Raw genomic sequence first — 26,702 nt, 5'->3', positions numbered from 1 at the left:
AACCTTAATACGCAGAAGTGTACCATCGCCATTCCCCTTCGCTTCAATCTTTCTTTTTCTATCTGCAAATTCCCGGCCACGAGCACGCAGTCACTCTTCGGCACAGCCTTCTCCTTCTTACCGTGAATAACCATTTGTATTTCCAATTAGCTTTGCTAATAAGAAGACGGCGGCATTGCCGTAGTTTAAAAAAAAATGTATAACCTCATCCAGCCACTGGGGAAATAAAGAAAAGCGCCGTCCCGGTATGACAATACCGACGGGTCGGGCAGGGTTATATCGGACGAACTACAATTAAAAATCCTCGCTTCACCCTCGCTTAACCCTGGCTCCTCCTTATGTCGTATTAACGACCGGGACCGTGCAAGGATCGCTACGAGGACGTCGCATCAAACAGCGAGAATACTTTTTTTTTTGCCAATTATATGCTTGACCCCGTCGCATTTTTCTTTTTTTATTCCTCGTGCGCTTATTTCGACGTCGCGACATCTTTTTTAGCATCGTGTCGATTTACTCTGTTCGCCGCGGTAGCAATATTCTCCCTGCTTGCAAAGCGAATAAAATGAATTATAAAAATATATCTGAGAGGAGAAATATTCATTCCCTCGTCGTTTTCGTATAGCTGAGACGGTCAATTTAGTTATAAATGAAGAATCAATCTAATCCCGGTGCTCGCAATACTTTCTTTTAATTATATAGAATAATTAATTATCATAAATTTCAATGTTATTCTATTGTATTTAATTCAAGGTATTTATATAATTTTATTTTACCTCCGTGCGTTGGAATTGCAAATATCACAAATTAAAAGTTATGCAGACTATTTCTGAATGTATTTAAGATTTTAAAGTGTTATGTATGCCAGAACATACCTATATACTTATTTTCGTACGAAAGAATTTATAATATTGAAGAACCTAGCCTCCGTAATAATCCATTTCTGCGAATACGAGCCTATGTTTGCAAACTACGGATTCTCATTTCCGCGACTCCGCTAAGGCTTTTGTTGTCGTGTCGCTCACCAAAGTCGTACCGAGGACGGCCAGGCAATGTTCGGTTCGCAGTTAGATAAATCTTGTCAGTCGCTATCGGTATTTCGTACAGACGGTAAAGTGCCGCGAAGACTGTGCGAAACAAGACGTGAAATACTATGTTAAAAGAGCCGACGTACTGCTAAGTGTAACAAATAAACCCTGTGTTTCTGAATTCTGAATCTCTTCGCTTAAATTAGAGGTAAAAACAAGTTTATTCTAAAAAAAAAATATTAAAATCACAATTATTATATTAAAGAAATATTGATTATGTGCGATATTTTATAATTTTAAATAACTTAATTAAAATTTTTCTAATTTATTATGCAATTAATATTTCGTTCGAAATTAATCTTATATTACGTATCCCACTCGCAGTGCAAAAATGAGAACTAAAACAATTCCGAGACACAGAATACTTCAAAATAATATTAATATTGCATCAAGAAGCTCTTCAGAAGAAAGTGATGAGGATATTGAGAAAGATTATGATTCTATGGAGGTAAATAATAGATGAAAAATTAATACGTAACTTGGAACAATATTAATTTTTTAATTCTTTCGTATTGTAAAGCAAAAGTTATTCAACAGATATATGCTTCACCTTCGAAGATTTTTTTTCCATTTACAACGGTTACCAGACCGAACAAGATGACTTTACTCTCATCCACCAGCACTTCGTCATCGTTGATCAACGACGATAACAATAATGAGGCTATGAATCTATCAACAAAGGATAATTCCAATCGCACTGACGATATCGCAACAGACACCTCCGCCGAGCCGGAGGACAAGCTGAAAGATTCCTTTCTTTACAAGCTCATGACCGATCCCAATTTTTTGAAGAATATAAAGAGGAACAAACAGCTAAAAGAATTCATATGTATCTTTTGCAAGGACGAATTTGCAACGTATGAAGAGCTGACAAACCATATGGACGCCAAGAAAAATGAGAGAAACCAGATCATCTGTTGTGCTTGTCAAAAGACGTTCGCTGAGAAGAGATATCTGAAGTACCATCAGAGATGCCACTCAGACAGGACCAAATTCACCTGCGACATTTGCACCAAGAAGTACACGAGGTTGGACAATTTGACAAGGCACAATGTGTTGCACGTAAACCCCGATAAGTTCCGCTGCACGATCTGCAACAAGACGTTCACGCGGAAAGATCTTCTCAACAAGCATCGCAAAAGCCACGAGAAATACAATCTTTATTGCACGAAATGCGGCAAGTATTTCAGAAGCATTCTCACATTGGAGAATCACAGAAACATGCATTTTGGACCATTGAAGGCTCCAGCGAATAGAGTTGTTTATAATTTTGAAAGTTCAGTTTCTACCGACGATCTAATATGTAAAACTCAGAATTTGGTCGCCACGGAAAATGACGTTTGTGAGGCTTATGATTTAACAGTAACCAAGAATGTGGTTTGCAAACACCAATAATTTATTCCGTGAAACTTTAAATTTATTTTTCAACATCTGTTTAATCTGATGTTAATTCTTTTCAATAATCGAAGCAGAAACCTTTAAAAGGTATTGCGGAGTAATATAATTTATAAAAAGATACAGTCTTGAGAAACATTTATTTTTAGGTAACGTAAATTTTTGTATAATTATCGCAAACTTAATTTCTAGTAACACTTTATTATGTAATTTGAAAAATTACATAAAAGTATGCAATTTTTTTTTCATCCTTCGTGAAAAGCAGTGAGTGAAATTAAATAACGAATAATTTAAAAAATTATGCAATTAATATATATTAATATATAAATAATATACGCGTATTAACGTGTGCTGATTTAATTTGTCATATATATTGTGTTGTTATTACGGTTCATTATATCTAATATTTTTTGAAATCATTATTTATAACTTACAGTAATTATATTGTCATTAATATTCAATAATCTCATTCATGTCAATTTTTTTTTCTATGTTACAGTCATGACAAAAATATTAGATTATTTTCTACATAAAAGAATATTTAAATTTATAGCAAGAAGAAAAGTTGTCTTTTCTTTAACAATTTTTAACTCATTAACAATTAAAAAATTCCAATCTTCTTTTTTGACGCATTAGAAGTGTCAAATATAATATGTGCTCGCGTATAATCGCTCATATCGAATCACGAGAATTAGAAGAGTCATTTTCTTCAGAAATTCTCACCATTCTTCTCAACCCTTTTGGTTTTGCACGTTCATACATTTTTTTCTTCATAGTTCTTTTCGCTGTTAACTCTCTTTCTCACTTGCAATTTAATGCAATTAAGTCGAGCGTTAAAATATCGTTCTTAATTCGCCGGCGGCACCCTTTGTTTTAAACGTGGTTTTAGCGCGACTCATGTTGAGGCCTCCCTTTCTTCCTCTCTCTCTTTTACCATTTTTATTCTTCTCTTCTTTCTTTCTGTCGATGCAGCATTCTCTCTCAATTTCTATTTTCCTCTCTTTTTTTAACTAGACGAAACATGCAATTTATTTTTTATAAATACACACACGTATATTAATATATATATCAAGAAAGACGGCGGTATTAATTTTTGGCCTGTCAACACATTAGCCTTTTTTTAGAGTAGAATTTTTTCTATATTTTTTTTTCATTCAAATATGAAGCAATTAATTATCTATGTCTAACTGAAATTCACCTTTACCAATTCCAATCTACTTTTCACTCTGTATGCCGCTAACTACACTCATTCCGTATTCCCTTTGTTCACGGCGTCCTGAAGAACTTTGAAAAGGTTTTTTCGCGGCGACATTGAAAGAAAGCCGGATGAAGCACTCAAAGATAGAGCAATAGGAAAGTCCGCCAATTTTCAATGCGTCTCTCTTCCTCTCTCCTTCTGCTTTCTGTCATCCTGGAATTCTCCTGTGTCCCTTTGATCCACTTACTCGTCCAGCGTGTATCGCGCATACGGACTTGACCAAAAATGTAACAAAGTTTTCAGGAACGTTCTGGTAGAGAGGCTAGAACAGATTCTGCGGTCTCTTTGGCGAGCGTCGAACCCGGTTCTTGTTAGATGAACGATGTTCTGATGTCCTCGCTTCGCCGTCGTCCGGTTATCTTCCCTTTGCCGCGATACTTTTGAACTCGGATACTCAAAATAATTATAAGTGACGGCAGCGAGAGAACTGATATATTTTAAATATTTGTCTTTCCTCCTAAAATTGCAATAAGCACTTTTAATCTCATCGATAGAGCTCTCCCCGCGGAGAATTAATCCTTAAGGGTAGAAAGACAAACACATTTTCCTGATAGACATTTTAAGATTGTTTATCTCCTCACGTTGTTGTTTAATCTCTCCTCGCGCCGAAATTTAAAGCATTATACCGTGGAAGAATCTCTTTGATGTCGCGCTTTGCATGCAATATTTACATGCTATCGAGGGAGGACTTTAAACTTCTTAAAGATATTTTGAAGGCCCGGGAGTACTTTCAGCGAGCTTGCCGCATTAAGAATTCAGGGGAGGAGCACAGTGGCATTTATTCATTCAGGCATTAATGAAAAGACTGCATGGCTGGCGCTTTTTGTGGAAAAATCGATGTAAAGTACGAGACACAAGTAGTTACTACGCGCGTATTTATCGATCATTTATAATATTAATCTCACATTCAGCGTCAACGACGCGTGGATATTACTAGCATTCGCGGGCCGTGTCTACCTAGCTGAAAAACAGAATGAGCGACAAAAAGCGGAAAGTGGACAAAAACCGCGTAAGCTAAGACGGAGACTTCTCTGCAATTTTAAAAACGGCCAAGCATTCCACGTGTTGGTTTGAACGCGCACAATGCCATTAGAAGTGCCTTTTAGCCCCGCCATCGTCGACATCGTCTACGTTGTCGTCTCCCGCGGTCGGCTCTCCTCTCACCCTGTCCTTCCCCCCTCGAGACGGAAAATCCGCTCGCGGCGAAATACAGGGCGTTCTATGTACGCGGCACTGAGTTTTTTCACGGTTTTCGTCCGGCACTTTAACGCTCATTTCCCCAGGCCGCACGCGAATGCGCGCACACGTGCTGTGCACGTCATTGCCGCTGCTCTTTCTTAGCTGGTCGCAACGTTTATTTTCCCCTCTTACTTTGCATCGGTAAACGGAAAAGCTGGTAAAATGGAAGATCAAGTCACCGCGCATGATAGAAATAAAAACGGTATTCTTACATTTCAAATTAATATTATTAATAAATTATTTCTGTAGAATTATTAAATTATCTTGTCATTCTTCATGCACATCCCTTTGTGCTTCGATGAGGTCGAGCAACGTACGACTACCTCGTGAATAATTAGCGGACGAAATTTCAGCCGATGGATTTAGAAATTTTTCCAAATAGGTTCAAAAATATTCACGTTCTACTCGTACAGTAATTTCCCACGAGTGTTGCTATATGATAATTAAAAAATGGTGTACTCGTCTGTAAAATTAATTCTTTACGTTTTTAGCGAACTCAAATTACATTTTGCGTACGGCGCTCCCCTATTTTTTTGTTCAAAAGTATCTAATGTACTTTGTTTCAACCAGAATATATGTAACGCGTCTATTATAACTATAAAAATTTCTTTCACAGTATTTTCGCCCCGAACTGTTACATCGTCCACCGACAAAGAATGTTTGTCTCACAGTTTGGATCGATCCTGACTTAATCGCGCAGCATCGCCGTGGTAGGGTACAAAATCTCGCGGGGAAAGTTCAGACGAGAAAAAAGAAATCTTGCTTAGGCAAACGCGGCCAATAATCGCCGATAATTTATTAAGGCAAAAAATGCTGGCGATCCGCCCCTCCTGGTCTTCTTGCGTTATTTAAGAAAATAAATATTTGATATCTCAAACAAAGACTTGGCTATTCTTTTTCTCGACGGAAGAGCCAATGCGGAAAAGCGGGAGGAAGATAAGGGTGAAGCTGCGAGGAGGAAGGACCAAGGATCGCAGCTAAAAAGTACCGAGGGAGAGGGTCGGTAAGTCTCTCGCCTGCTTAAAGACGCCGGTGGGGGTGGCGACTCATTGGCCGTGAAATATGGGGTAAAAGGTTCGATAATTGATTACACAGATTTTTTATGCCGCAAGAAACCTTAATTCTCGCCGCCACCCCTCGGAAATAATTCCGCGCTGGGAAACCTGAGCGACGAGGTCGGAATATCGAGTCCCTACCGCCTTCCCCTTACAAGGGAAGACAATCTCGCGTCGGCCCTTACAACCGGTTCAGAGATTAATCGAAATCGCGATTGCGCTTTTCACGAGCGACGAGAATAAACGGCGTATCGGTGAGGAGATGTCTGCTTTATCGAATGAATGTCTCCGTGATAATCTCTCGTCTTTTCAGGCGAATCATTTTGGCCTCTGCCAAACATAAACGTGATAATGCTCATGGATAATGAGCTCTCTTTCTGATTGATCGTTTTCCCTATCTTTTATACTTTCTCGGTTCTTTTTTTTTTTTTAGTGAATTTTTAATCAATATTGCAAATTATATACTTTTACGATGTAATTATTTTTATATAATTAAACATAATTTAAACGCGATAAAACAACGTTTCTGCGATATACATATCTACAACTATTTAATAACTAAAAAATCTATCGTGCATTATGCGACTTGTACATATATATTCGTAAAAATTCAATTAAACCTACATCAAAGAACTGGTGCAAATAATTTCTCAGGGATTGCCGATGGGCGACGAAATTGCAGGCCGATTGATTCGAGGCTGACACGCGAGAGCCAATATAGGAATGCTTCCTCTCACGCGGAGGGTGTGCGGCATATTTTCTGTACGAAGAAACACGGGTTCTAATATTAATTTTTATCGGGACGAGGGGGTACAATAGGGGACGCGCTCTCGCGGTACGCTCACCAGAGACGCGTATATTGATTAAAGTGTAGACCGACGGTCGAGGAACGCTTTGTCTCGTCGTGAAAAATCATTGCTACGCTAATTCAAAAACATCGAAGCCAGCGGGAGACGCCATTAAAGCGGAAGAGAAAGACGACGAGGGACAGAAGGAGAGAAACAATTTAAATACCTTCTCCCTATCCCTGTATGACCGTTCAATGGAGAAATATTGCGTCCCCGATACTGATAGCCTTCCGACTGCTTTGTTATTATACTAATTAAATTGCTCTCTCTTTCTTTCTTTCTCTTTCGCGATATTCTTTCTTCCTCCGCAACCAGCCATATCACCCCGCATCAGTCGTTTGAACTTTTTTCTCTTCGCCGATTTCGTGGGGTTTCGCCATCGATATCTCACGAATGTACTAATTAATTGGTTCGGAGAGGGTTATTTGTTTTCAGGACCGATTAAATTTTGCATTCGCGCGAGCACTCGGCTTAGTGCATTCACGTATACGATTATTATAATTATCAATATTATCAATACATTCTTATGATATAAGTACTTTGCTATTATCTGTTCATTATTAACATAATTTCTCACTAAAGAAATTAATTAATAAGAAATTAATCATGCATCGATACATTTGCTATTTTAATAATAATTAAACTTTCCCCATCGCTTATTTATATATTTTTCGTATAAAAAAAAGGGGCTCGCCGTTTCTAAATATATAAAAATGTTCTTTCAGTCATATGGAATACATAATTGCCTCATCGTGCGTATTATTAACAACCACGCTTTTCCCGAATGTTTCCCGAATCTGGTTTCCAGAGAAGAATTAAATTAGCATAAGAGCCCTTGAATATGGTAGAGGATGGATAATTCAATGATACCGCAGTGTTACATTTCAAACATTCGTTTTAATTATGATACGAAGCGTACGGTAAGAATTTATGTTTTTCGTAATTACATGCGTAGCGGTCTTTTACACTGCGTTTCTCGCGCAACAAATCATATCATCTGCCGCTGGTCTCTTCTTCGTATGAATTTTACGTAACTCGGAAATCGCGGACACAGAATACGCGTCATTCCCGCAACAGCTCCCGTTTTTGTGAATTCTGACGTTTCAGGATACATGGTCTTCTTTTATAAAGAGGAATGAGGCAGACATGCGGGGAACGGATCTTTATCCACAGAAGAACTATTATTACATACATTTTTATAAATTTTATACTATGCCTTTTTATTCGATTTATCTTTAAATATGTCTAACGGATCCTTTTTCGCATTGCTCCATATCGCAGCGTTGCTCTTTAAATCGTAAAAAAAGGGGAGAGAGAGAGAGAAAGAATATAATTTGCCGTTTTTCTTTGCTTTGCTTCGAATTGTTATCTTTATTGGCAATGTAGACGGTGTTTATTGCGGAGGTACTCGTACACGGTCGCGTCTTGCTCTAATAAATGAGCGGCCAGACAATTTTTGACCCCTCTCATTATAATTTAGTCTAAAATTAATCCTATTTTAGAGAGACGTGCAGAGCGCGTACGATTCCGCATCGCCCAACAGCATGTTTGTTTCGACCGGCCGCGTCAATTAATGACGGAGAATCGGCCGCATGAATGGCGTAGGCGATATTGAAAGAACGGAGGCCTCGCTACGAAGACTTCCGTGCAATCTTTCAATCGCTGTTACGGCCGGCATTTACACAGATGTAGGCATACAGCGTCCGCGCGGGGAATATATCGCGTGAAAGGAACGCGGACGAAAATTGATTCGATCATCGTCGCCGAGGCGGACGAACGCGCGATAGGTCGCTCTATAAATAGTGACACCGATGATGGAAGGCTTTAAATGAGATGATATGGCCTCTGATCGACCCAATCAATGCCTCTACTAAATCATCGTCTAAACTGACGGCCGCAACACCACCGGCTAATATACACACGCCATGGAACGCTGGTGGGCGACCGGAAGAAGCCACTCATCCAGCGATTGCCGATGTATAGCGTCTTTATGAGGCCACGTTACGATGAGTGCTCGTCTATGCAAACCCGCCGTCGCGTATTGTTAGATAAACGCGTTTACTTTTCGACATTGTGGGAAGAACTTTGGCATTGAAACAAACCGCGCGTCTCTTTGTAAATGCGGTGTGTCGCTTACTGACTCGTGGCAAAAAAAAAAAAAAATAAAAATATCGTCGGCTAATAAAAACCATGTTAAACGTATTGTTTAAAATAGACTTTGCGTAGGAAATTTAATGTAGGTAATTAATTAAATTAAAGTAATGGTCGTAATCGTATATAAATTCTCTCAGCCATTTTTTTGATTAAATTAATAATTAATAAAGTTTTCGATGAAACGCATACGCAGACGCGTGCTTTGTTCATGTAGCTTGTTAAATAAATCCGGGAAGTACATTATTTTAAAAGGTTATATGTGGGATGCAGTCTGTTGATATAAAACGAAAAGTGCGTCGCACGCGTGACTGCATCGTCACGCGTAACGTCCACTGTGACAGATTTCGATTGAAAAAGAAAGAAAAAAAGGGATAATAATTAGTGCCGTGGTTCGCCTGTCGACATTGATGTGTGGCTACAAAACGTTCATTCAACTGCTCGAATGTTCACGTGCGGGAGAAATGGGAGAGAAGAGAAATACGAAAATTTTGTTTGTCGTAACACCGGCATCACGACGACATACCAAGTTAATTAAATTTGATTTCGATAATTACACGGAAAATGAAGTCTTCAACCGTGTCCAATAATTCCGCGCGTACCCATCGAAATATTAATACACCTGAACTCAGTCGTTGCATTTAACGTAAATAATTTACAATTTCTTTAATACACCGTTATGTATTTCCTTTATTGTATAATTAAGAAAAGAGGCATATATAAATTACGAGATCGACTGTAATTTAGACTCGTATAAACGCTATAAAATTATATACATATAAACGTCACGCGAATTACGAAATGCGGCAATCTCACGATTGACCGGCGGATCGTGAGGCAGCTCGGCAAATCTTAACGCACGATTGGCTGTTTGCGTCTTAATGGTTAATGCCGAGCAATCGGGTATCGACTTTTCCATTAGCCGCAAAAGTTGTGGTCACCGTAACGACGAAATTGGCTATACCGAAAGGACATCGCGCCGGTAATGTTGGTGTCGGAGGAAATGCCCTGATAGCGAGGGGTGACGAAGGGGGTGGCGTGCGAAGATAGGTGGCACGGTGAATGGAGGCTGGAGGGGGATGACATTAATTCTCATAACATTTTACGAGGCGGTATCTGACCTGTGTCAAGTCCTTCCGACGCCCAGGAGTACGGTTTAGGAGTCATAACTCCCAATCACCCTAAGACATGCAGTCGCGAGCAATTCAGCCGGCACCAAGGTGGTGGCCGTTCTCTCTTAAATAGCGCGAGCTTACTGAAGGCATGTGGCTGTCTGTCTCTTTCATTTCCTCTTTTCTCACTTCGCACGCCGGCTATCCTGGCATATCACTGTCTTATTAAATCTTGTAGACTTTCAGTAATGAATTGTCCCCCTGAATTCCCAGCTACAAATTTTCGCTGAAATTACAGCGTCGAATTTCAGCTGTCGGGAATTCGTTTACGAATTAATACGTGAAAAAATATATAAATACTTTGAAAAATAACGTATTAAATTAATTTCGGTTTGCTTGGTTAGTCAGGCTGCGGGTACGCAGAGTTCTAAATTAAAAAAAAAAAAAAAAAAAAAAAAAGAGTTTCGGTTATTTAAATTGTACAGTTATCGTCAATTAATACATTTCTCGATATTTTCACTCAGAATATGCAGTAATAATCCCAGTGGAATTTTATTTAATATTAATTATGACTTCCAATTCGATGAAAGTCAATGACATATAACGCACCGACGCCTCGCGCAGCAAACGCGACACGAAAGGCAGAGAGCTGCGAAGTTTGGTGGAACGTGCCTCGTTAAGAGAAACGGAGAACATAGGGGATGCAGTAAGGGAGGCCCGGAGGTGTACATCGTCGTTAAACCGTACCGGGAATATCGCCGTTCAATTTCGCTCTCCCCGCACTTTAAAAAGAAAAAAGGTAGAAAACCGTTCCCGCCGCTCGTCGTATCGGCCGACCGGAGTTCTTTTTGATCTCGCTAAAGAATTCATTAAGTTTTGCGGGCGCGGTTAGGTATTAATGCGCGGGGGTGGGAAATGCGCGCGGCGCGTTTTATGCTCACCCGAGCGCGAGTCAGGCCGGAGAGAAGAGGCAGGTGGAGGCGGTGAATCTCTCTTTTCTCTGCCTCCCTTTGTCTGCCCTTTCACCGCTTCTGGCGTCGTTTCTTATACCTTTGCGTGACGCTCAACTATCGATGGCTCTTTAATATTCGCTCGCGAAACGTCTTGTTATTTTCTCGATTGTTTCTCAATATTAATTTAAAAAAAAAAGAAACATTGAATTAAAATAAAAGAAGAAAGGCATTAATTACGAGACCGAAAGCACGGACTTTCAGAAACGGACGATATCTTTTCTTTCCGCAAAACATGATGTACTGAATTTTTCCTCGCCTAACGCGTTGATAGAGAGGGAGGATCAGAATGGAGGTGGCCTGGAAAATACTAACTGGACGATAGAGATCGGCTGGAAGGCGGATGAGGCTGAGGTCACCCCGCGCTGGTGGAGTGCATTTGGCCATCAAATAACATCGGCAGTGCCTATAACCGGCTTACGTCCCGACATAAAGTTGGCTTGGCCTTCTCTTCCTTCCACGGTCTATCCTGGCTACGCTGCCATCTCGAACCACTAACTCGTGATCAAGCCGCCTAACCATCGTCGAACTACCGCCGTATCAGGAGTTGCTACTCTTGGGAGCTTAAGCCCGCGATATCAGTTGATTGGGTCTAGCAAGTATCGCCGCAAAGAAAATTCTTTCCTCGATAAAATTTTTCAAAAAAAAAAAAAAACCCTCCTGCGATTTTATAACTTTGTTTCGTTTTTTATTAAAAAAAAAAGAAGAAGAAAAAGAAGCAATAATTTGATTTAAATTAAGTACTATTTTTAAATACTTTTAAATCAATTAAATACACGAAGAACATGAAAATTTAATTAAAAGAATTTTTTTATATGAAACTTGTGCTATTTCAATTAGTACATTTTTAAACGTAATGTTGCTGCTTTTCTGAAAATATCCGAATAAAAGGATTTCATTAAAGACGAGCACAATTTAATGAGTATTCTAATATTTTTAACGTGAAGCGCGCAAAAAGGTGTCTTGATAATACGGATATGACTGCTGTTACAATGGGAATACCCTCGTTTAATACGCCAGTTCGGGACACCCGCTACCGACACTATCCTCCGACACACTTTCGGCTTCCCCGATATTTCCAATTAAACTTTCTACGCTCTATACCGAGGCGATACTCTTTCCCGGATTAGCGAAAATACGCTACGTTTGCGGCGACCTTGCTGATATCCGGAGGTAGTTCGACATTCAAGGGGGGACCAATAACTTGCCAATATCGGCATTACTGGCGCACTGAGCGCAATATAAACGTTTATGACCCAATGTGCGTCTGTTCAATCCCCCCGGTCAAACTACCCCGATCTGACGCTTTTCTACCAGCGGCTCTCAAATATGTGCTACCCGCGCGTCGTTTTCAAACATTAATCTGCAAACCCCCTTGAGTTAAACTAGTCACAAAGATAATGTGACATTATAGATACGAGCGTGCGTAATTTTTAAATTTACGAAAACGATCGCATTATATATACTTTCCGAAAAGTTGGCTTGCTTCGAGAGATACGTTGATAAGCTTCGTTTAAATATGCAAATTAATCGTAAGATTAAACGCGATTTTATCTAGTCGCGATTTCCTCACGAGATTGTTCTGGCGGATAAGAAAATGAGAACGACTGGTCCGGAGGCATCTATAAGACATGAAATGGAAGAAGGGCGAGTATCGGTAGCCAGCACGAATTTCGTCCTCTTCTCTCGAACGTCGTTGTGGTCGATGTGCGTCACAGGACGTACCCACGTCGGTTACTCGTTGTTCTTTGACGATGTGCGAGTACAGTCGTCTGTGTGCGTGCGTGTCCTGGACACTTAATGTTTCTGTATCTATAGCGGTCAGGTCGAGACAGCCGGGGATATTGTTATATACGACATTGTGGAGGACCCCGAGCAAGAAAAGACGAGGAGTGGAGCTACGAGAGATATCGTCCGCCACCAATTACCACCGACCAAGAGTTATTGAAAAGATCTCCCCACGGGAGAAACCCTGTAGAATCGCGGCCTGGCCAGGCTAATGAACACTGATTACAGTTTGGCGGATGCCCGTCGATGATTTGTGGACAGATCGTGGATAGCGGCTTGGTCATTTCACGCTACCGGCGACGATTTTTCTCGGCGCTCTATTCGTGCAACACTTAATATATATTAAGGAAAAATGCGACCGGGAAGCACCAATTCCGTATTCTCAAGGGCCATGCGAATTTGTCTTTCTGCCTTTCTTCGAAGATTTAGAAATATATTAGACGCAGAGGCGGCAATAAACCAGCTTTAATAATTGACGATAAGCGAAAATCTAAAATAGTTGAAGCTTTTAAATTTCATAAAATAGAACGAGGATATCTCTTTATCGATTATTTGTTCCCTCTTAATCGCGTTGAAAAAATAATAAATAATAGGAGGAGATTTTATTTTTATCTCTTTAACGCGCGATGTTCTCTTCTTCTCTTTCTCTTCGAATTACATCCGGTAAATGACATAATTCGCTAACACCTCTAACTCCTGATATAACAGAGTATTAGTTCTGATGCTGTCACCCCTCCTTCCTGTTCTTCCACGTCGCGTGTAAAACCGTTCGACGGATACGCCTGTAGCGTGTATAGACTCCCTCTTTACCAATTTTCCTCCCCGAAGCTTCATCGTCTTTGATCAGCTCCAGCGACGCCTCTATAAGCTTTCGTGCAGCTGCCTGCGTCTAACTCACCGTTCCATACATTGAAATTCGTTGTTATATAAACACCGCCAAAAGTTAGAACTAACTACCGACACCGAGGGATTACTTAAACAATTATTTATAAGCAATTGTCGGAAGTATACATTCGATAAGTTCCGTTAGCAAACTATAATGTAAAGTCTGAAGTTTATCTAAATACTGTTTAAAAATATTTCTACGCATCAGAGATAAAAAATTAAAAAAAAAAAAAATTTATTATAAATATATTGCAAATTATGCATCGAATAATAGATATACATATAATAATCCACGGTTTATGATAGATGCGAGAACCATTCTTAATTAACATAAAGATTAACTTGGAAATTTCGCGATTGGCGAAAGCTTACGCCAATGAAGCGAGCATTAATTATTCCCTTTAGATTACGCCCGACACGATCCGTAAGATCTCCCATACCCGTCCCGTTGCGTCGCCATCAATTTCGTCCCGTTCTCCGTGCAATAACTACACCCCTTCTCTCTCCCCCTCGTTTTAGCTCCTCCGGGAAGCGTCAGAAAATCTGCCTCGTCTCATCGATGCCTCCTTTTACGATCATCATATTTATAAATGTACCCTCCCCCTGCTAACTTCATAGCTGATGAAAGGACCCCGTTAATTGGGAATACTGATGCCGGTACGAAGGCAAACTATACCGAATCGATCTCACCCCTCTGTCACACCGCCGCACCCCGCGCACTCATCTATCCGGCCACCCATGAGATCACGACGGCGGATAAGACCCGTGGGATGCCGTCAAAGGGAGCTTATATTTATGAGACTTTCGGCAAACAAATGGATAAATCTAATATCTTCGAGGCGAAACGGCCGAAGCTGCTTGAGAAACTGATGCCTGAGACGTGAACTCAACCATCTTCTATTGTACGAAGCCCCCGCTATGGGTGTTTCGGCTACTGATCGCGAAATGAAGTATGAAAGTGGGTATATACTTAGCGAATGCGTTATTTTTATAGTAGTTAATTCGTTTGAAATGTTCGCATCCGCTGTTCGTTCGTCAATTGTATACGTATCTTTACATATGATTTTCGAGAGAACTTATTTATGAAAGATTTATAAAAGATGATGAATACATCATGGAAATTACATAAAAGGGAAATATTCTAATATTTTTATATTGGTATTTAAACGTGGGCAGTAAAGAAGTTTTTTTTCCTTAAAAAATTGAAAATAATTAAAATAATATAAATAAAATATAAATATATAAAATTAAAATTAAAATTAAAATAATATCTATCTTCATTATGATTCTGCAATTATCAAGATCATGTTTTCGTTCTTATTAAAATTATTACAAGTTCCATTAAAATAACGTATATTAAAAACTCGGCTAAAGCATTTGATGCGATAGCGTACTGTTATATTATCTGAAAGAGATATTCATCAAAGTGTTGATGCAACTGTCTGCATTCACAGAAATTTCGATCAAAATCGATTGAGGCACGATCGCATAAGCTCATACGCGGACAGATGTTTGACGATCGCAATAATTCAGCCGTGGCTTCGAACGGAAATGACGCGCGTTTACAGCGACGGCCACCGATGATCTCACAGAGATGATACGCGGCGATAGGGATCGCTTCTCGTGCTATAAAATTGTTTAAAAACGAATACGGGGCCCTCGCATGGTCGGTCATCGCCGCCTTAATGACGCCAACTGTCACTAAAGACCCTTTCGATCATGTGCTCGGCGATGTGTCTTAATTGGTCCGGCAAGTCGGCCGTTATTAACGCAGAAAGTGATGGTAATGCGAATATTATCCGCTTGCTGCGGCGAGAGCGACTTTTGGTGGCAGGTATAGCGCGAGAGCTCGTGCAGTTTTACGTTTACGATGTAATTAATTCGCTCGCTCGTCGCGTCGCGAGTGCATGCGCGCGTGATCCGTACGGCGAACACAGGTGTTGCGCCGGGACGATATTTACGAGAGTTTTACCTGCTTCTTTGATCACGATCATCGCAAAGATACATAGACAATTGTTACAATTTGCGGTAACGCCAATGCGTCTGCCCCGCAATTACTACGCCGTAACTCACCGTGCTGCATCTAATTATCAGACCGACTGCAACCGGCGATTCGCTTTAATAACGCAATACCGTGTCTATTTAGAATTTTCCCTTCTTGATCGATGCGCGTACTACCGCGAACACATCGCGCGCGATTTTACAGTGTATCTCGAAATTATTATTTTTATCTACGGTTATGCCCGTTAACCCTGACGAGTTGCACGCGCGAGCCGACGCGCCTCGGTCACCACGCCGCGTTTCAAGAAAGGAGAAATTAAATTTCATATTTGCGTGTCTCTGCTCTACGCTCTCAGGCGTATTCGCCAATAGTGCGTTACAACAACGTATTCCCGTCTCGATTAAAGTGACCCCTCGCGCGTAGAGCGTAGCCGACGTACGCGGTGTTACGTCGAGTCGTGGATCCATGAATTCGCGCGCCAGGAGAGACGCGCGGATGCGGGGACGTATCTCAACCCGGGATCAGTCTGGGCCGGTTAGCCGTCCAGTGGCATTTATAACTCGTCATTATTATTTGAGTTGATTTGAAACACGCGCGGGATAGCCTTTCTCCTCCCCCCCTACGACTTACATGCGACCGTCGTCGTGGTCATCATCATCATTCTTCTTTACGCGCCGCCGGCAGCTGCCACGAGACACGCATCGATACACACAGGCCCCGTATACGCGCGTATGTAATAAAAGTTATCGATACCGAGCGATCAATCTTATCGGGGACTGTCGATTGCACAGTCTTGTTCATCAGCGCGAACGTTGACTTCCGTCATTAATTAAACGCTCGAAGCAAATCGTAATAATGCTAAATATATAACGCTATAACGATAAAACCAGAAAGATGCGTAAAAAGACCGAGATAAAAGGTAGAACGACGTTTGAATCGATTCACAGAGGTTTAAAGCGCGCCTTTCCATCGCTCGCGTTCGTATCGAGATTCTCTGCCGATTCATTGGTGCCGGGCACCGTTTTCGTTCTCCAACGCCATCAAAAGCGCCATAAAAGAACCGGCCGATGGTGGTCGGCAGAGCAGGGAGAAGCGAGGGGGAGGACGGGAGGGCATCGGGTGAAATTTGTCAGTATTAAATAAATAACCCATAAAGGCGGAACATCAATCCACCGTGGAGGCATTAACGCCCGATATAGAGAGGGCGAGGCACAACGGCTGTTATTTTTCATACACCAGCTACGTCTTATATATGAGCGCGCCTATATATCGACGCTCACGCGTTCCTTCTCTCGCCGTAAAGGAGAGGACCTCCGCTTTCTTCTTGTTTCTTTCCCGCTCGTCTCCTTCTTCTTCTTCGAGGTTTTTACGACCGGCACGTTGGACCGTATCGCGAGTTACGCCGTAGATCAAAAGTGATGTGTCTATTATGACGTAAATACTTAAGGTCCCTCGAGCCTCCGTTACGGTCTCCGATGTGGGCGAAGTTTTGTCTCGATACGCGGTGCCGGGATTCGGTCTCGCCCAAGTTTGCCGACTAAACTCCTCATTATGTAACATTATCAAATGTGGAAAAGAAAAGAAGGAAGGCTCGCGCGAGGGCTTCCGGCCGTTCTGAGAGTCGCAATTTATCCGCGGAACACCGTCGGTTTCGCGCTGTATAAGGGATTCGTATTATTATCTGCCACGCTAATTTCAATTGCCGAGGAGCGTATTGATGCGCGAGATTGCGCGCGGTAACGAAGAAGCGAAAAGACCACCGAAGATGCGCAGCGGCGAGCTTTAATCTGGCACAGAAAGAGACACGGTTGAAGACGCGCGCGCGTGCGATGAGGCGATATACAGGGAGCGGCTAAGACGAAAAGCGAAATCCCAGCAGAAGGACCGCACCGGCGGCGGAAGGGCCGCCGGGGCAGCCGCCACACTGTCGATACAAGGGGTCGATTGTGGCTTGAAAGGCACCGCCGATCCGACGACGCCGGACCGCATTCGGCGGTCAGGTCGGTGCACAGCGGTACAGTGGTCGACTTGTACCCGCGATGCCGATTCTCCGATGCCGAGATTACGGCGGATTTCGCGCATCGTGCGTCCCATCCGAGGACACGCCGTACGCGCCGTGGCCGCTATTAACTTTGGCTTTGATTGGCTACGTTTAATGAGCCGGACGACACGCGCATATAAATTGCTACATACCCGTCTTTGAAGATATTTCGAGGCGGCTGCGGGATGATTCCTTTTCCTTCCCCTCTTCCCGTCCGTCGTCTCGACGTTCATCTCCTGTCCGCGCGTTTTGCCCGATGTATTGCGAATGTCATCGCCAAATTTCTGCATGCTCGTCTTAATGGTCGCGTCGCGGGCACACCTCGCCGACAGACGAATGGATTCGAAAAAAGAAATGTGGCTCTGTGAGGGAACTGCGATATGCATATTACCAACGTAGTTAGATACCTCATTAAAGGCGTTTCTAAAGTTATAATTGTAAAACGACAATTCGAATCGGCTTTATGCCGATATGGTATTACAATTGTGCTCTTCCGAACGCATTCTATATCTACGACCAATGAGCGTGCATTTATTTTAGTTACGTATTAGTCCTTTGTTATGTTATGTGTCAGAGTTAGGACCGTTAAGAGATAAAGAGATCAGTTTCAAGAACGAGAGCAAGCCGAGAGGACGTTTGATAATTATTCTTTTGAGTCTACGTGCTCGTACTTATCTGCAGGTATTTTTTATATTTCCATTAATTACCATTTAAATTTAGTTAAAATTTACGAACAAATATACTTGATCTTAAAAAATGTGTATTTACAACATAAATTTATATCGACACATATTAAAAGTATTTAATTTTTCAGAGTGATGCAAAGGAGAGGTGGAAAATAATCTTTAAGCGTGCATTTATTTTAGTTACGTATTTGTCCTTTGTTATGTTATGTGTCAGAGTTAGGACCGTTAGGAGGTAAAGAGATCAAATTCAAGAACAAAAGCAAGCCGAGAAGACGTTTGATAACAATTCTTTTGAGTCTATGTACTCATATTTATTTGCAGGTATTTTTTATATTTCCGTTAATTACCATTTAAATTTAGTTAAAATTTACGAACAAATATACTTGATATTAAAGTATGTGTATTTACAACATAAATTTATATCGACATATATTACAAGTATTTAATTTTTCAGAGTGATGCAAAGGAGAGGTGGAAAATAATCTTTTTAATAACGGTAAAAAATTTAATTTTGGAATTGTTGGAACATTAATCAATCATCGCATCATATCTTATCTGTGTCAAACTCGCAATAATGGCATCTAACACGTCTGAAAATGCGAAATCAAAACGAGATTCCGAAACATCCTCTCCACCAATCGAGATGTATTTGAAAATAAAACCATCAAGTAATGATGAAAATAATTACATGATAGTTAATCCAGAAACTCTTGTAACATTTGTGCCGTTCGAGAAAAAATGTATTCCACGTTTGAGAGATGAAAAATCGAGCAAGACTGAAAGTGAACAGCATGTCTTTACAAAGATTTTTGAATCACAAACTTCACAAACGGAATTCATAAACCATCGAGTTACTGAGCTCCTTGGTGGGAAAAATTCGACCATCATGACTTACGGCATGAAGAATTCTGGGAAGACTTACACGCTGTTCGACTCGTCTAACAATTATGGATTAATATCAAACGCTATTGCCAAACTGTTTTCGACAATAAAGTGCACCGAAGTGCCATGGTACAAACCAACGTTTCAGGGCACTGTACTGCACCTGAATTACACTGCACGTACTTTAGAGAAGGCATGTAGAGAAAAAATATATAAATTACAGAATACGAGAAATTGTTTTCGTTCTGAGTGCGATTATCAAAATTACATAGATAAGACATACTCAGACTACTATGAAAAAAGGTACAGTGTTTGGTTGTCCTGTATAAAAATTTACAACGAAAACACCTTTGATCCGCTGTACATGACAAAAAAAAAAATCTATGGACCGAATATATATGTAAACTCCAAAGAGCAAGCTTTTGTTCACAATTTAAATAAGATTTATGCCACAACTAAGAAAGACGCTGAAGAAATTATCAAGGAGATTAAATCAAAAATTATGTTCAAAACAGAGGAATTCGGAAACTCTCTATCTCATATCGTTTTTACAATAGAGTTACTACAATATGAAAAGGATCAGTGTCCAGAAGAAGTAACACTTAGTTCTTTGACTTTTTATGATTTGGCTAGCTTTATAAATTACGAAAAAAAAGAATATGTGCATAATATGTGTGCTATTAACAACAGCTTGTTAGCGTTCAATATGTGCCTTAGAGCTTTAAGTCGAAATCAGAAGGCACCATTTCGCCAGTCACAAATAACACGGTTATGTCAGCATGCTCTCTTAGGGAAAGAAAATTTGAGTATTATAATAAACGTTGTTTTTGAGCCAAATCGTTTTAAGGAAGTACAGCGTATTCTTAATTTTTGTGATATAATTAGGAAACTGAATAATAGAAAAAATAAAGTTGAGAATACGCAAGTTAATTCGAAAATCAAGGTCTTGAGAAAAGTGGTAAAGAGACTGAAAAACGAGAAAAGAACAATTCTTTATGAAAAGAATGACTGCACTTTTGAATTGACCTTGGCAAAACAAGAATTAGAAAAGTTTCGACAGCTTGTACAAGATGAGATTTGTAAATGGGGTGGCAATAGTGAAAATATCGAGGACACTACCGATTGCCTCATGAATAATCTCCTACAGTTAATGTGTGGAAAAGTAAAAGATACTGAGAAGAAATTTAAAGAAGTAAATGAAAAACTCCATAAAATGTCAGAGATGGAAGAGGAATGTTCATATAATCGACTTCACATCATCATGCTGCAGCGTCAAATAGAGAAGCAAAAAAAACAACTTATTGAAGTTAAACAGTATTTAGATCATTCAAAAAATGAAAGCATAAGTGATAAAGAGCACAAGGATAATCGATCAATAAATATTTCAGTTGATGACAATGCAATAGATAACTTTCTTCCGAATAATATGTCTATAGGTGAAAGTTCTTCACCAGCGTGCAGAATTTCACCTACAGTTAATCGACGCGAGGCCGATGGTTGGGTAGTCGTTCCCAATGATGATTTGAATGTAAGTAGTAAATTACAAGTCGAAGACAAGCACGTATAAACTTGCTTTATTAATGAGGATTTATTCATTGCATGAAATATCTTGTATTACAAACCATTATCATTTACAGCATGAAAAAAAAACATTGGAATGATTGACTGAGAAGAGGAGTAAAATTTCAGCGGATGATTCGTTCAAGATGTTAAAGAATAAAAAGCGAGAATATTAATATAAAATGGTTAATTTAAAAACTACTAAAATATTAATATTGATTTGTAGTAAATTGTAGTGGCAACATATGCCAATAGTTTACGATTATTTTATTTTATATTATTATCGGTATTAAGAATATTGTTATACGTTCGTGCATTTAAAGTAATTTGAGTTTTTTTTCTTTTTTTTTGTGTATTTCATATATTTTATTTCACTGAATGTTATGTGTACAATTTTAAAGCGTGTCATACTTTGTTAAATGTAACAGAAAAAAAGTCGTATATATCTCATATTACATATAACTTACATATAACTCATGTTACATATTTAATCCAACGCTATGCTTTTAATACATATTGTTGTCTCTATATTATTTTCTCATTGTACACATACATGATTATGAATTAATGATTTTTGTTCAATAAAATAATATAAAAGTAATATGTGTAATCGGTATTATTATTTCAGTCATATAAACTTATTATATTATTATAAATTCTTAAGATTATAAGTATTACGTGAGAGATACGTTATATATTAATATTTTATTACAGTATTATCTGTAATAAACAATAATGCAGTTAGCAATTGGAGATATTATCGGTATATTGTGTTCCTTAAAGATAAAATCGTATGTAATGGCAAAACATGGTTCCGACATTCGTTATAATAAACGTTATAATAAACCACTCACAAATTTAAATAACACAATATATATTTTATTATTAATAATAAGTTACGAGCTAATCAAATTATAAATATAACGTTCGACATAAATAATAACTTGTTCTACTAATCTTTTTTTTTAGTGTTCTATCTTTAAGTAAAAGCAAAAAAGAATTGTAATTTAAAAAAGACTATCGTAATAAATAAGTGTTACACATACCATAAATGAGCATCGGAACAGATATGGCACCGATGCCATTTCCACCGGTGAACCAAAAGGGATAATTTTGCCATCTTTATATCTTGCGACAGGGCGTGTAAAGGATAACGGAAAGAGGGTGGTTGATGGTGAAGTTAGAGAGCGAACGTGAGTAGGCGGACGAGCGGCATGTTCCAGCTCGACCACGAGAGAAAGGAAATTGGATGATATTTCCCGCAACGATCAAATCTTATTGCCAATTGAAAGAGGAAAGTTCGCGGTACATTTACTCCGAGAAATCACCGACGACGAAAAGGTGAACTAGCGAAAACGGCCACTGTGATCTGCAATTCGGCAAACCACTCTTGGCCGTTCCATCGCGATAACAAGCTCATCTGCAAGAAAATAATACGAATTAATTATAACATCGAAAGTCCAGCAAATAATTATTAGAATAAATTCACTCTGCAAATGCAATTAATTGTACACGGTACCTTTTATATAAAAATTATTCCGAATGTCCAATGATTTCTTTCCAAAAGCACATTTTTTTTTACAAATAGAAATGCATCCGAATGATTACTGAAAGTACTCTTCAGCGTCGTTTTCACATTTGTAAACTCGCAGCAGATTGCAATCTCGAATTGGACGATTTTCTTTCATTTATTTGTATCCCCTTATCACATCGCACATCCCAGTAATATCGTAGAAACCGAAAGATTATACGGAGTGGGGGTCATGGTACAATTTCGATATCCCTCCTCATAATTTCATCTATCAGTATCTGCAAAAGAAGAAGAGAGAAAGAGAGATTAGAGTGGCTGTTTTCGCGGGAAGATCACGTTTGGGAATGGGCAGGTTGTAATGAGCAGGCGAAAGCGTCAGCGGCATCTAATGTCAGAAATTATAGCATATTGGCAATAAAATCCGAAGCAGGGTCCGCCCTTGCACGAGCAACGCAGTTGCTGCCTTTATTTGTGAGTGGTTTATCATAACGTTTATTATAACGAATGTCGGAACTATGTTTTGCCATTACATACGATTTTATCTTTAAGGAACGCAATATACCGATAATATCTCCAATTGCTAACTGCATTATTGTTTATTACAGATAATACTGTAATAAAATATTAATATATAACTTATCTCCCACGTAATACTTATAATCTTAAGAATTTATAATAATATAATAAGTTTATATGACTGAAATAATAATACCGATTACACATATTGATACCAGATACAAGGATGTTTTATAAACTCTAAATAATGTATATGAGGGTTCTAATAAAATTCAGAACAAGTGACTTAGAGAGTATACACGCTATTCGAAGGTTGAGTGAGCACTAGGAGTAATCAGATAGAAGAGGAGAAAGTTATTCCGGACGAAGTTTCCTCAAGACATTAGTTTATAATTCGGCAATCCCGGATCAGTATTTGTCACGATTAGCCGAACCCACCCCCTCCTCCAACGGTCGGAATATCTGTTTCTAGGGAGATCTCATCCCTTTCTTCACCCCTTCTTCGTAGATCCTGCGCGAGTTTTCATTAATTTCGCCCAATCCTGCCGAACTATTGTCGTAGTTACGCACAATTTCGGCACGACAATGCCCAGCTTTCTCTGGGATTGACGTAGACGAAAGGGGAAAGCGGTGGAGGGAAGGAGAGGCCAAGCCTGTAAGGAGTTATAACGATGTCGAGTAGGAAGGGTAAGAAGTTCTCTGGGTTCAAAGCCCGGGGTGGCATGGATTATATTTCTCGTGTCATTTGCCTTCTGAGTTAGACCGATGACGTCTCGCCTCGAGTTTCTCCATGGAAATCTTGCCACGTGAAGCGAAAAGAGACCCTACAAAAATAGAATTTGATAAAATAGGCTTTTGATGCAAACTGAACAACTTTTAATTATGTAATATCAGTTATAGAAAATAAAATGCATTGCCGGGAAAGTTTATTAAATACATATTACACTATACAATGGGCAAGAACACAAGCCGTTGCTCAGACAAATATGGCACTTTTGCGAAAACTTTGACTCCGATATGGCTCACCTTTATCAATGTCGAACGGTGTCTTAAGAATTAGCCCCACGGGATTTCGAGGTGAAAAGCTGGCTACCAGGGCGACGTTGAAAACACATGTGTGCGTATTACAGTAAGGCTACAAGAAGAGACGGGCGGAATCGTCTGGATCCATTTGCAACGTCACCCGGACAATTTCCAACGGACAAACTTCCATCTTCGAGCTTCGGGGTCGGACCTGCAATATTAGAACAAACGATTTCATCTACTACATTCTCATGCTCCTCTCTGAGATCATCCTACTACATCTTCGATCAAATCTACGTTTAACAGAGTAACAAACTTTAAAAAATAATTACGCAATATTATATATGTTAATAACAACAATATCGATCATACTAGTTAATTTATATATTCCATTTCTAAAACGTTGTCAATTTATTTAATTCACTAGGACACTTTTCTCATCGGAAAAGTGTATCGTCGCCCGCGCGACCATTCCGCAATGGTATTTGTTGGCGATTATTTTGCTTATATTGTGAAAACGTAAGATACAGATAGTCGCGGTTATTCACAGCATTTTCATTACCGCACGCAGGCACGTTGAGAGCATCCCCGGATTAAATACAGCCACGTTCCGGACGATGACTGCGTCGCGTCGCATCGTGCTGGATAAATCGCGATTGCGTAATATCGCGAGCGAAGCGTTTGCGCGAGTAGAGAATTGCGTAAAGGCAAATATGCGATAGACTACCCGAACGTCCCGTATTGTATGATTGTCTCCGTTCTCCGCCATCCCCTTTCCAGTCATCCTTGTCCGTCTCTCGCCACCGCCGCCGTCGCGTTTCGCCGGAAATGCCTGTCTTGCATTTCCCAGCATTGTAACCACCCCGTCGGCTTCGGAGTATTGCCAGCCTCCACGTTTGAATTGCATTACCTATTATTGCTTATTGTTCGCACGTTACGTGCCTCTCGTCTCCTGCGTGCTCGGATTTTCTCTTTTCGGTCCACCCCTTGGTATTCCTTCTCACTTTTAGCTGTGACTTGCTTCTTTACTTTACCTACAATATTAATTTTTTTTTAAATTAATAATTAACTCATTTCTTTAAATTAAATTTAATTAAGAAAATTTATTACATTACTATGAAATAAGTCGAATAAGAAGCCAATAGTATCGGGAACATCACTGGTTGTGGCTTTGTGGCTACACAAAATAAATAGTCTCGTCGTTTCGATATCTATTGGACATAATAAAAATTTAGTCATTGAGAGAAAAAAAGTTTACATTTTAGAAAAGATTAACTTATCAAAGATTTCATTGTTTCTTTAAATATGATTTTTATATCTATTGATACATTAATTCCATTCATTTTTCTACGTTAATTGCGCAAATTACGGAGGATTTATTTAATTGGCGAGTACCGTAACATTATACATACACTCGCTACGCAACTCAATATTCAATTAATATTCAATATAATATTTACCGTAAATTCTTTTGTGCAATGTTATAGGACTAAAGTGGCCGGAACGCGAGCAACGAAGGTGGCCAATTTCCCTTTCGATTCTTGTGCTAGAGTCCGAGCAGGTTATCTCGCACGAAGGAGACACTCCGTTGCTCCGTCGTATCTGCAAAAATTATCGTAATCAGCGAACGAAGACACTTGATCTGGCGTGGGATACGCCTAACCTCCACGAGCAGAGAGTATCGTAATCACTTCTTTTCCTCTCGAGTAAATGATATTTATGCATACATCAGTGCACACAGCGCTCGTTACAGTGATATTTTACAAGAGAGAACCACGGTATATTTAGTCACGTAATCACGATTGATTGATGGTAATAGTGTACAGAATATTGCCCAAGAATTGTTTGTGCAACACATTATTTCCGTAGCACACGGGGACTGAAGTGATGAGGCCGATGCGCGGGGAGTGCGGGTAAGGAAGGAGGTGCGCGCGTTTCGGACAGCCGACGCACGCAGAAACGCTGCGACTGCATTCGCTGAAACATCTGCAATCGGTGCGCCAAGATTTGTAATCCAGCGTCAGAAACCTTCTCCCATCGATCCTTCATATGTGGAAAGCAGTTGAGACCATTTCCTTTGATCCTAAAGTAAGTCTAATTGCTATTTTCATCTACATTAAATTTGCGTCTCTTCGCGTCGTCAATCGGTACAGTCGGAGCTCGGTAAAGCTAAGATTTTACGGACAAGAATCGCAGCGTTTTCAGTAGGCATACGGTCGCGATAACAGGATAGTAATAGTGTATTGAATATTGCCCGGGAATAGATTGTACATCGCATTATTTCCGCAGCGCGCGGGGACTCAAGAGGCCGATGCATAAAAAGCGGTGGGCGCGGTGAGCGCGGAGCGCGGGGGACGAAGGTGTCGCGCGCAGAAGCAGCCATCATTCTCTCTCTTTCCTTCCCGGAGCTCGAGCAGTCACGACGTACGCGGAGACGCTCCGGCTGTTCCCGCTGAAATATTTGCAATCGGTGGACCAAGATCCTTAAACCAGCGTCAGAAACCTTCTCCCTTCGATCCTCCATACGCGGAAAGCAGCTGTGAACATTTCCTTTGTTTCTGAAGTAAGTCTAATTGCCATTTACGTGTACATTAAATTCGCCTCTCTTCGCGTCGTCAATCGGTACAGTCGGAGC

The 26,702-nt window shown here is 40.0% G+C and overlaps 2 protein-coding genes and 2 long non-coding RNA genes across 5 annotated transcripts in view; 3 read left to right on the top strand and 1 right to left on the bottom strand.

Annotated features, from left to right (window-relative positions):
- Nucleotides 1-734: 734 nt before the first annotated feature.
- LOC139106365 (zinc finger protein 525) lies at nucleotides 735-8,811 on the top strand. Its single transcript, XM_070663080.1, has 3 exons — nucleotides 735-1,233; nucleotides 1,410-1,533; nucleotides 1,623-8,811. The coding sequence occupies exons 2-3, from the start codon at nucleotides 1,417-1,419 to the stop codon at nucleotides 2,478-2,480; spliced, it is 975 nt and encodes a 324-aa protein (XP_070519181.1). The 5' UTR covers nucleotides 735-1,233; nucleotides 1,410-1,416; the 3' UTR covers nucleotides 2,481-8,811.
- Nucleotides 8,812-17,769: 8,958 nt separating this feature from the next.
- LOC139106368 (kinesin-like protein subito) lies at nucleotides 17,770-21,757 on the top strand. The gene is made up of 4 exons (XM_070663082.1): nucleotides 17,770-18,550; nucleotides 18,684-18,876; nucleotides 19,010-20,965; nucleotides 21,075-21,757. Exons 3-4 carry the CDS (start codon nucleotides 19,130-19,132, stop codon nucleotides 21,096-21,098), a joined length of 1,860 nt encoding a protein of 619 aa, XP_070519183.1. The 5' UTR covers nucleotides 17,770-18,550; nucleotides 18,684-18,876; nucleotides 19,010-19,129; the 3' UTR covers nucleotides 21,099-21,757.
- A 245-nt stretch (nucleotides 21,758-22,002) lies between these two features.
- LOC139106369 (uncharacterized) lies at nucleotides 22,003-25,291 on the bottom strand. Its single transcript, XR_011546341.1, has 3 exons — nucleotides 25,178-25,291; nucleotides 24,978-25,101; nucleotides 22,003-24,278 (listed from the first exon to the last, which is right to left on the bottom strand). It is a non-coding gene; the product is annotated as an uncharacterized lncRNA (long non-coding RNA).
- A 567-nt stretch (nucleotides 25,292-25,858) lies between these two features.
- LOC139106361 (uncharacterized) overlaps nucleotides 25,859-26,702 on the top strand; it is a 187,581-nt gene continuing 186,737 nt past the window's right edge. Inside the window, exon 1 of one of the 2 annotated variants that reach the window (XR_011546338.1) lies at nucleotides 25,859-26,155. This is a non-coding gene — a long non-coding RNA (uncharacterized lncRNA). The remainder of the gene's footprint in view (nucleotides 26,156-26,702) is intronic. The other variant, XR_011546339.1, reaches the window with a different exon arrangement.

Source organism: Cardiocondyla obscurior, linkage group LG11 (genome assembly GCF_019399895.1).
Source record: "Cardiocondyla obscurior isolate alpha-2009 linkage group LG11, Cobs3.1, whole genome shotgun sequence".
Taxonomy (NCBI): domain Eukaryota; kingdom Metazoa; phylum Arthropoda; class Insecta; order Hymenoptera; family Formicidae; genus Cardiocondyla; species Cardiocondyla obscurior.
The sequence above is the reverse complement of the archived record's forward strand: the minus strand, read 5'-3'. Positions and strand labels throughout refer to the sequence as shown.

Bases quoted from the DNA above. Each gene is read 5' to 3' on its own strand.
- LOC139106368 (XM_070663082.1), top strand. From the start codon at position 19,130: ATGGCATCTAACACGTCTGAAAATGCGAAATCAAAACGAGATTCCGAA. The intron at 20,966-21,074 runs GTAAGTAGTAAA...TATCATTTACAG, and splicing joins TTCCCAATGATGATTTGAAT to CATGAAAAAAAAACATTGGA.
- LOC139106365 (XM_070663080.1), top strand. From the start codon at position 1,417: ATGAGAACTAAAACAATTCCGAGACACAGAATACTTCAAAATAATATT. The intron at 1,534-1,622 runs GTAAATAATAGA...GTTATTCAACAG, and splicing joins AAGATTATGATTCTATGGAG to ATATATGCTTCACCTTCGAA.